Here is a 10,095-nt window from a genome sequence, read left to right as displayed (position 1 = left end):
TTGGTTCTTGTGAAGCTATATATTTTTAAAAATGGGCAATTGCTTATACTTACAATTTAACTATAAGAGTCAGTATATCACTGACACAGCATGAAATGTATAAAGTTGATTTGCAATAACACATACAAAGCCCTATTTTGCATTTTTTTAACATTGTGTAAATGTTTCAAGCTTTGAGATATTTATAAATTTGTCTTCTTACATGTAAGTGCATAAGATTGTGAAATATTTATGTATTTTTATTTCTCTGTGAAAAGACGTAAGTTCAGAGGTTTGCAGATTTTAAGTCCATTTGATGAGGAAAATATAGATGAATAGTTTGTAACTTCAAGCTTGAAAGGTCTTGAAAATTAGAATCATTAATAAAGATATATCAAATGAATATCAAAGTGTATAACAGTAAACTCTATTAGTAAGTATCAATTTTTTCTTAATAATATATAGATATTCCTTTTGAAGCATTTCCATGGTGATGAAGCAGAAAAATGCATGTGTATCAGCATCTGTGGATTTAATGAATGATATCACTTCCAGATTTTTTTATATTAAAATACCTGCAATTATGTCTCTCCATCCCCCTCCCTTTCTTCTCTCTCTGACTCTCGCTCTCTCTCTCTCTCCCTCTCTCTCTCTCTCCCTGTCTCCCTCTCCCTCTCCCCCTCTCCCTCTCCCCCTCCCCCTCCTTCCCTCTTCCTCTCCCCTCTCCCCTCTCCCCCTCTCTCTCTTTCTCCCTCTCCCCCTCCCCCCTCTCTCTTTTTCTCCCCCTCCCCACCCCTCTCTCTCTTTCTCCCTCTCCCTCTCTCTCCCCCTTTCTATTCTGTGTGTCTAAGTGCACAGCAGATCTTCCTTTTATGGTCTTCCTAATCACTTTTCATACATATAAAGTAAGACGCATCCAAATGATAAAATTGGAATAGGCAGCAAATAGCCTTTATCATTCCATGTAGCACTATGCACAAGAAATTTGTGTTGCTTCTAAGCCTAATTTTTATAAGCTGTTACCAGACATTATCATTGCTTGTAATTATAGTTTTAAGGTTTATGTTTTGTACACAGAAATTGAACAAATATATAAGTTTTATATAGCATATTGCATTCAAAAGTCTTTGCATATGATTCCAGTGTAACTTTGAGAGAATGGCAAACTGTTTGTAATTTGCAATTGTACATGTATCAAAATCCAACTGGATATTAACTTATGCATCTATATCGACAACAAATCCACATTTTTATATTCATCCGTAATAAGAAAAAAAAATAGATCAAAGAAAGGAAAGCGAAAATTCAAATTCAGCATCCACATCAGTGATTATCTGAAATTTGAGTTCCAGTCTATCACTACATTAGCATGTGAAGTCTATTATGAGACTTATTTTTTCACTTAGACATGTATATATTTTATTTATCTTTTAGACCAATCAGATTAGTAAACAGAAGATCACAATCTTTATTTCTCCCGCAGCAAGGACAGGCACAGAACAGGAACAATAGTGAAGGTTCAACATGGCGAAATACTTGGAAAAAGATGCGCATTCTCCTGCCCTTCATGTGGCCCAAGAAGAGTCACCTCCTGCAGTTGTCCGTCTTCTTTTGCTTCGTGTTGCTACTGGCTGGGAGAGTGGCCAATGTCTTTGTGCCCATTTTATACAAACTTATTGGTATGTTTATATCATGTCATATGCTCTTTAGTTTTTTGTGTAATTTCATTTTTGTATTTCCATTGTAGCCTTCATCTCTTCCAAAGAGTGCAAACTAAAGATTTGGTGTGTTTTAGGCTAGCATCATCCTTTTGTTTTTAATTCCTTGTGTATGATGTTAATATCATGATGATGACCCTATCTTTCCCATTTCTTGATCCTTTGAGCATGCTAGGTGCCCAGGTCTGTCCTAGGTAATGAACTGCACTACAAAAATGTGAAGAAAAAAAATTATATATATATATATATATATATATATATATATATATATATATATATATATATATATATATACCTTACTTTAACAGGTTCTATCAGACCCGCAAGGTCTTGGATCTTGGTCTTAATGGCTGCGCCTTTAAGCCATTACATCAGTTGTTGCTACTAGGGATTTTAGAGATCAGATTAATTAGCAAAATCACCAAAGTCAAAATTGGTAACCTTAATATTATCTGGTGTTTCATCACATTGACTTTGAATGCCAAAAGCACCCTTTAATCATTCCATATGAATATTGAAAGAACACAGCCCTACCTCCTTTATAGACGCAAAAAAGAAGGTAACATGTCTTCAAGACAATTCATAGAACTTTCAATACCAGTGTATGGGCTTACTCTGAATCCAGTAGTCTTTCTATGGTGCCTCATAAGATGGTTTCTAATTTATGTCAGAAGGATAAGAACAAGCACTTTTCCTTGTATGGTGAGCAATGCAATGCTTTGATGCTTTCTGCAGTACCAGCTTTCCTGTTTCCCTGCCCTGATAAGGATTTTTTAGCAACCATGTATTGAACAAGTTCACTGCATGTAACCTATATTTCTTGTTGAACCTCCATTCATTTCATATTACTGTAGTACTGTTATATCATGGAAGAAAAGTAGCCATTTTTTTATATTATTATTGATTTATCACTATTATCTATTTCAGTTGATGCTCTTGGAGGCAGTGGTGGAATCCCATATTTCTGCTGGGAATATGTCCTCATCTATGTCGCCCTAAAGTTTCTTCAGGGAGGTGGCACAGGAGGCATGGGCTTGCTGAATAACCTCCGCTCACTTCTATGGATATCAGTCCAGCAGTATACCAGCAGGGAGGTTCAAGTATGTATCTCTGCTTATTTTCTTGTTATGACATGTAACATTATAAGAAAGTAATGGATAATCCTGTCTCATGTTTTGGCATGATATTGATACAGTAGACTTTTCACAGATACTATCTTATCCATGTGCAGTGTTTGGACTAATGTTTACTACCTCATTCAGAGTACAAAATAAAGTAGTAGTGGAAGTGTGAGAAAATAAGCATAGGGGAAAATATTTCCTTATTGTTGAGTGTGTATGTTAATTTAGTAAATAATTTTTCATGCTTCGTTTCAGTATCAAATTCATCAATGAAAGAATCATTATTGATCATATGATTTATAGTAATGACAGTATCAAGATATGTGATTGATAAACCATTATAAAATCTTACTTTTTAACATAAATGATCTCAAACTCTGTGCTTCTTACATAGTGATCTTTTATCTGCAGATTCAACTGTTTTCACATCTACACAATCTGTCGCTAAGGTGGCATCTGAGTCGTAAAACTGGGGAAGTTTTACGAGTTATGGACCGCGGCACAAATTCTATCAACACCCTTCTGCAATATATAATATTTAAGTAAGCACTATCACCAATTGCTATTCTTCCTTGTTTTATATTATTAGATCTAAAAGGAATTTCTACTCTTGAAATTAAAATGAAATATAAAGATATTTTACCTTTCTTGTGAGAATAGCATGGTTTATTAAATTTCTGTAGTGTATATATGACTTAAAAGGCTGTTGACATGAAAAAAAGTCATTACAGTTATTATAATCACAGAGAACATAATGAAAACAATATTCAAAGAAGGTAGAATTGCAGACAGTAATCTTTAATGGTAGTGGATACATACATGACAGTGTTTCTTGTTTTCAGCATTCTGCCTACAGTAATTGACATCATTGTTGCTGTCATATACTTCACAGCAGCATTCAATTATTGGTTTGGTATTATTGTGTTTGTCACCATGGCAACTTATTTAGGTGAGTTTTAATTGGTTTCTTTTCAATTCTTTTTACAAAAGATCAGCATTAATGCATAATTGGTTATTAGAAAAAGGCATTACCTCTCCTTCCAATGGCTCTCCTCCCCACCTTTCCTCCCTTATTCTTATTCATTTTTAATTGTATTCTTAGATGAATATAATTCAATTTGATATATTCTTAAAATTACATTGTCTATTTTTTTTTATATAATTATCATAACTTGTATATATAATTACATTGTTGTTGATATTGATAATTGCAGTATTTCAATGTCACGATGATATCAGTTTCTATCACATTGATTATTATTATTATTTTCATTACTATTATGTGTATTTGTATCACTTTTTTGTCATTAATAACATTGTACTATTGTTATTACCATTATCCTTACTTTTATCATTATCATCATGATTATTGTAATTGTTGTTACTAAAACATAAATGTTGACTTTTCCAAACATTACCTAAGTAAGGGTTTTAATGACAATAGTAATGATGTCAATATTAACAATCATTCTGATCATAATCACATTGAATGTACATTTATTTTTATTTGGATATGTTGAGCTCTGCAAAATCTAAATACAGCCAGTGAGTTTTGCACTTTTAAGAAAGGGGTTATAGATGAACAGATTGCTGTAATTTAAAAATGATCAGTCAACAACATTATTGAAAAAGTTTACTTAAAACATTATGAAATATCAGAGTACAGGAACATGTTTTTAACCCCTAGCCAACGGGTGGCATGTACGTACATGCCATGGCTGTTGTGGATCGAAAAACGGATGGCATCATATCATGCCCATTCCCGCGCCACTGGCTTGTCAGACGGAGTTTGTTTTTCTCAGATAGTAGCGGCTTTATTTATATGGTAAAGATTTTAGGCAATGAAGGTAAACCTTCAAAATTATAATATTTTTATAAATTATTGCAAAATAAAAGCTTTTAGGTGCTAAATGTCGCTCACAAACTACCGATCGAGCCGGGCGCAAACAGGGGAAACTGCCGATGCGCACCAACAATCCCATTCTTACGTCCACTTGCCAAACATTTATATTATTACTATTATTTCAACTGCTCCTATTTTCTGAGAATACAACTACATTCTTATAATGTTTTCTTGACAGTTATCACAATCATTATGACTGAATGGCGGACCAAATACAGACGTAACATGAATTTAGCAGATAATGAGCAAAGAGCTCGAGGTGTAGACTCTCTTCTCAACTTCGAAACTGTGAAATATTATGGTGCTGAAGACTATGAAGTAAACAGGTATAAAGAAGCTGTACTGAATTACCAGGTAAGATAAACAGATTATGTTTATATATTTTGCTAGGACTTGAAATTTGTATTTTGATTATTAATATAGAATTGAATTGCACATTTTAGTTATTTTATTGTTGGCAAATGTTAAATCAGTACCAAACAATATTCATTCTTCTTTAAGAAAAAAAAAAAAAAAAAAACATATCTTTGGTTTACTCCTCTCTAGAAATAAATGAGTTGCTTTTTCCTTCTAAATTCAAGTCAGACATCTGTGGAACATCTTTAGTAATCATTATTATTGCTCTTGATTACAAACAAAACTTATATCTTATAGTCTTTCTTACCTGAGTTATCATTCTAATATGCAAGACTGCAGAGTTGATTTATGTATTAGTAAGACTATATGCTAGTACAATCCTTGCATGTCAACATTAATAAGTAATTCCCTTTTCATATTTTCTCACATTCAGATAGAGGAGTGGAAGAGTAATGCATCTCTATGCTTCCTGAACACAATTCAGAATTTTGTAATTAATGGAGGTCTCTTAGCTGGATCTATGCTGTGTGCCTGGATGGTGGCAAAAGACAAAGGCCTGACTGTTGGAGATTATGTTCTCTTTTCATCATACATCATGCAGCTGTATACACCTCTTAACTGGTTCGGAACTTATTATCGTATGATTCAGCAAAATTTTGTGGATATGGAGAACATGTTTGACTTGCTAGAAGAAAAGCAAGAGGTTCTGGACAAGGTAAGTTGTGCACCATGTCCATATTTTGCCGCGACAAACTTCACGTGAAGCACTTTACTTTATGTATCTTTCATAGTTGTTATACCTGAGGATATTCCAGAATTATTCACAGGAGACAAATATTCAGACCAAATGGTAGCCATAATTAAATTTGTTTTGCATTCAACAGCCAGATGCTGACATCATGGTATTACCACAAGGCAAAATTGAATTCAACGATGTATCATTCCATTATAGTCCCGACAGACCTATCTTGAAAAGCATCTCTTTCCTAGTGGAGCCTGGGAAAACAGTTGCTATTGTAAGTAGTGATTTATCAAAAATACCACGTAGAATGTGATTGAGATTTTTTCTCCATATCAGAATGTAATTGTATCATAATCACCTTTAAACTGTCAATTTTTCACACAGGTTGGACCAACAGGCAGTGGTAAGAGTACAATCATTCGACTTTTGTTCCGCTTTTATGATGTCACAGGTGGATTCATAGCCATTGATGGTAAAAATGTAAAAGACTATACCCAAAAATCAGTGCGGCAGTCAATTGGAGTTGTCCCTCAAGACACTGTACTATTCAATGAGACTATTTTGTAAGTATATATTTTTGGTTAGACTTTTAATGATACATATGTTAGTGAAAGTACTTATACCTGAAATTGATATTGTGATTAAAAATGTACATTTTTATTTTTATTAACTTTTTTTTCAGCTATAACATCCATTATGGCAAAGTAACAGCAACTGACACTGAGGTGAAAGAAGCAGCCAAAAATGCTGACATACATGACAAGATTCTCACTTTTCCTGATAAGTTTGATACAAAGGTTAGTAAACAGAGTCAAGTAAAGAACATGTTATAAGAATGTAAAATTATTTTGCTGGGAGCAAACATCTGTTTACATGTGGTGTCTAAAACTATACTTTCAAACATGCACTTCTGTCAGTTATAACAAAAGTAGATATGCAATGTCAGGTGGAAAACTCAAGGATTTTTTTGACATCCAGGTTGGAGAGAGAGGTCTCAAGCTTAGCGGAGGTGAAAAGCAGCGTGTGGCTATAGCAAGGACCTTGTTAAAGAACCCAGCTTTCATTTTGTTAGATGAAGCTACCAGTGCACTTGATACACAAACAGAAAGGAATATCCAGGTGTGATAGTATTATTCTTTTAGCATTAAGTACTTGTGTAAAATTGTAGGTGACTTTCATAAGCCAAATTACTTACAGCTTTTAAATCATCACTGGCACAGGTTTTCACTTTTAGCCAGTACTTTTGTTCATAATATTTGTGTGTCTGAACTTTACACTAAATCTTTATGGGATATTTTTTTTTCTTTTCTTTTTCGTTACTGTAATCACCAAAACATTTGACAAATGCATTTTCTTTATACTTTGGGACTGCAGTATTCATGAGGCAAATATGTAAAGATTTGAATGTTATTGTGAATTATCTTGCTCTTACTCAACTTCAATTTTTTCAGGCTGCAATACAAAAAGTTTGTACTGACCGAACAGTGATTATTGTTGCCCATCGCCTGTCCACCATAATTCATGCTGACACAATTCTAGTTCTGCAAGAAGGGGAAATTATAGAAAGAGGAAGGTGAGTTGGAATTCAGTTATACTGTTTGTATTGTTTCCAATGAAGTAGACAAATGATAGACTTGTAGAGTTTGCTCTTTTGTCATATTTTTCATTTCAGTAATATGCATTTATATTGATATTTTTTTAACAATCTTTAACCCATTGCTGCAGGAAATATGTACTGTTGATTTGAATTTTCTTTTGTGACTTCTGCACATAGAGGGCTCCACAAGTGCTCAGCCTCATGGCCTCGGCTAATTTCCCTTTCCCTGGGATTTTGGGATAATGTTTTTTCAAATACTATTAATTTTGAAATTATTATTATTGACATTATGATAATTTAATAGTATTAATAGTATCAATTGCAATAAGAAATAAAACAGTCTTCACAAATCAAGGTAAAACAAGTGAGATAGGTATGACCAGTAATGAATACTTGGTGATTAAGCTTTTGATAAGCCATGTGTAAAGATAAGCTTTTGATAAGCCATGTGTAAAGATGATTAATTAAAAAAAAAAACATGGTGGAATGCAAGAATACATGGCATGTATTCTTGCCATCCACTGTGTTTGCACATGTATTAGAGTATAAAATCATGTGTATGGACTTAATCATAGAAATACACTAGATTTGTACTGGTTAATAAGCATATCATAAATAAGAATCGCAATGGCAAGAATTATCATTAATACTTTATTCCAGCCATGAAGATCTGATAAGTAGAAGTGGAGTGTATAGCAACATGTGGCAGCAGCAGTTAGAAGCCAACAACAACACTGATGGTAATGGAAACACCAGCGTAGAGGCAGAAGGTGAGGAGGAGGCTCAGCCACAGAGTCCAGAGAAGAGTGACCAGCAGAAAACGAAGTTATAACAACACTGATGTCGTAATAGCTATATTTCTGTGATTTGCCAGTAGTCAGGAATTATTTGTTATTGATGTATATTTATTTCGTAAAGTAAGTTATTAAGTAGGATAAATTTCTTCAAACAGCAGTTTAGTTCCTTGATATGTATAGTTTAGTTATAGATACAGTGGTAATGATGAAAGATTATACATGTCATTTTTAATTATTCTTCAAAATGAAACTAGCAAAGAGGCTACTTATAACATGGCATTATCCTTGTACAGTAGTAAAATATAATTCAAATGGTTTTATGATACATACAGTATAGGCTATGCATTCACAATATAGCCATAGATAATCATGAAACAGTTAGTACTGAATGTTTCAGATATTTCAAAATTGTATGTTGGTGAGCTTTTAGATTGATTTTATGAACATTTCAAGATTATTGAATTCTTATGTATATAAAATTGTCTAAGAGATAAAAATAAAAATCCTCTATTTTACCACTGTTTTTTTGTACCTTTTGTGCATCTTTTTACAAAGCTTTCATTGTTTATTATTACCATGCTCATCCAAGAAATTATCATTTTATATTTTATGGAACCTGTATCACCAATGTCCCAATAATTCATGCAATATATCATCAACAAAACAAAAATGATACTGTTTACTTTCTTTTCTTCAGTGTTTTCTCCTGTGCTCTAGACATCTTTACAGTAAGCTGTTAAATTTGCATTTCAAATAAGTTAATGAATAATGATAACAGAGGTGGGGAATGGAAAGTCTATGTCTATTATTATTAGTGCCTAATGAAATTAATTGTGAAACAATGCTGTCCTATTGTAATTAGCTTTCTATATGCTTAGATTTGTGTTTTCTGGAATTAGATCAGAGACAAAAAATATCTACTTATGGCTGCAAATGTCCTCATTTCCCGTAGAAAGTCTATTATCTATTCCTGCTACTAATGGTATTGTTTCTATCAGCATTGTTCTCATGCTACCATTTCATTTTATTTTTCATGTTGATGAAAATCATTACAATTTTAGTTATTCTGTATGGGTCAAACATCTTTTGATTTTTTTTCATTGCATTCGGGATGCATACATTTTTATTTATTTACTTACTGATACATAGAATAAAACAACCTTCTATTCGGCCAACTTACCTGATGGCGCATAGTGCCCTGTCTCAGCCTTAACATCACAGCCATAAAAAGTTATGGCACCACTGAATGAGGATAGTGCCTCCAATAATAAATTATGCCAAAACAGCTTTTATATCAATTTGACTATCAATTTTCTCAACTGTGAGATCTCAATCCAATGTAGTCAGTATAATCCCATTATTGCATACATTGTAATCCATCAAATTATTGTTGTCCGTAACTAAGATTAACAGAATTAAAGTAGTCTACCCGTATACCGCAGAGTTCAAAGAAAATGAGAGCGTTCTACTGTCTTTATAGAAAATTGGATATTTCAGGGGGAAACCTTGGCAGAACGACACAGTTCTAAATACGTCTTAAAAGAGCTATTGTTTGTGTGTGTGTGTGTGTGTGTATATGTGTGTGTGTGTGTGTGTATGTGTGTGTGTGTATGTGTATGTGTGTGTGTGTTTATGTGTGTGTGTGTGTATATATGTGCGTGTGTGTGTGTATGTGTGTGTGTGTGTGTATGCGTGTGTGTGTGTGTATGTGTGTGTGTGTGTGTGTGTGTGTGTGTGTGTTAGTGTGTGTGTGTATGTGTGTGTGTGTATGTGCGTGTGTGTATCTATATGTGTGTGTGCGTGTGTGTGTGTGTATATATGTGTGTGTGTATGTGTGTGTGTATGTGTGTGTGTTTACACGTGTGTGTGTGTGTGTATGTG

General features: G+C 33.5%; 1 protein-coding gene across 3 annotated transcripts in view; it reads left to right on the top strand.

Moving 5' to 3' along the window:
* Positions 1-8,729, top strand: part of Hmt-1 (ABC transporter ATP-binding protein/permease Hmt-1) — a 22,482-nt gene extending 13,753 nt beyond the window's left edge. For all 3 annotated transcript variants that reach the window (XM_027358665.2, XM_070142506.1, XM_070142505.1), the window contains exons 5-16: positions 1,463-1,658; positions 2,625-2,797; positions 3,230-3,360; positions 3,661-3,767; positions 4,900-5,075; positions 5,512-5,793; positions 5,963-6,094; positions 6,205-6,383; positions 6,503-6,617; positions 6,799-6,939; positions 7,272-7,393; positions 8,078-8,729. In XM_027358665.2, coding sequence (XP_027214466.1) covers positions 1,463-1,658; positions 2,625-2,797; positions 3,230-3,360; positions 3,661-3,767; positions 4,900-5,075; positions 5,512-5,793; positions 5,963-6,094; positions 6,205-6,383; positions 6,503-6,617; positions 6,799-6,939; positions 7,272-7,393; positions 8,078-8,249 — 1,926 coding nt within the window. In that variant the 3' untranslated portion in view covers positions 8,250-8,729. The remainder of the gene's footprint in view (positions 1-1,462; positions 1,659-2,624; positions 2,798-3,229; positions 3,361-3,660; positions 3,768-4,899; positions 5,076-5,511; positions 5,794-5,962; positions 6,095-6,204; positions 6,384-6,502; positions 6,618-6,798; positions 6,940-7,271; positions 7,394-8,077) is intronic.
* Positions 8,730-10,095: the final 1,366 nt, after the last annotated feature.

The sequence above is a fragment of the Penaeus vannamei genome, chromosome 29, assembly GCF_042767895.1.
Source record: "Penaeus vannamei isolate JL-2024 chromosome 29, ASM4276789v1, whole genome shotgun sequence".
Lineage (NCBI taxonomy): Eukaryota > Metazoa > Arthropoda > Malacostraca > Decapoda > Penaeidae > Penaeus > Penaeus vannamei.
This window is presented reverse-complemented; position numbering and strand designations above follow the sequence as displayed.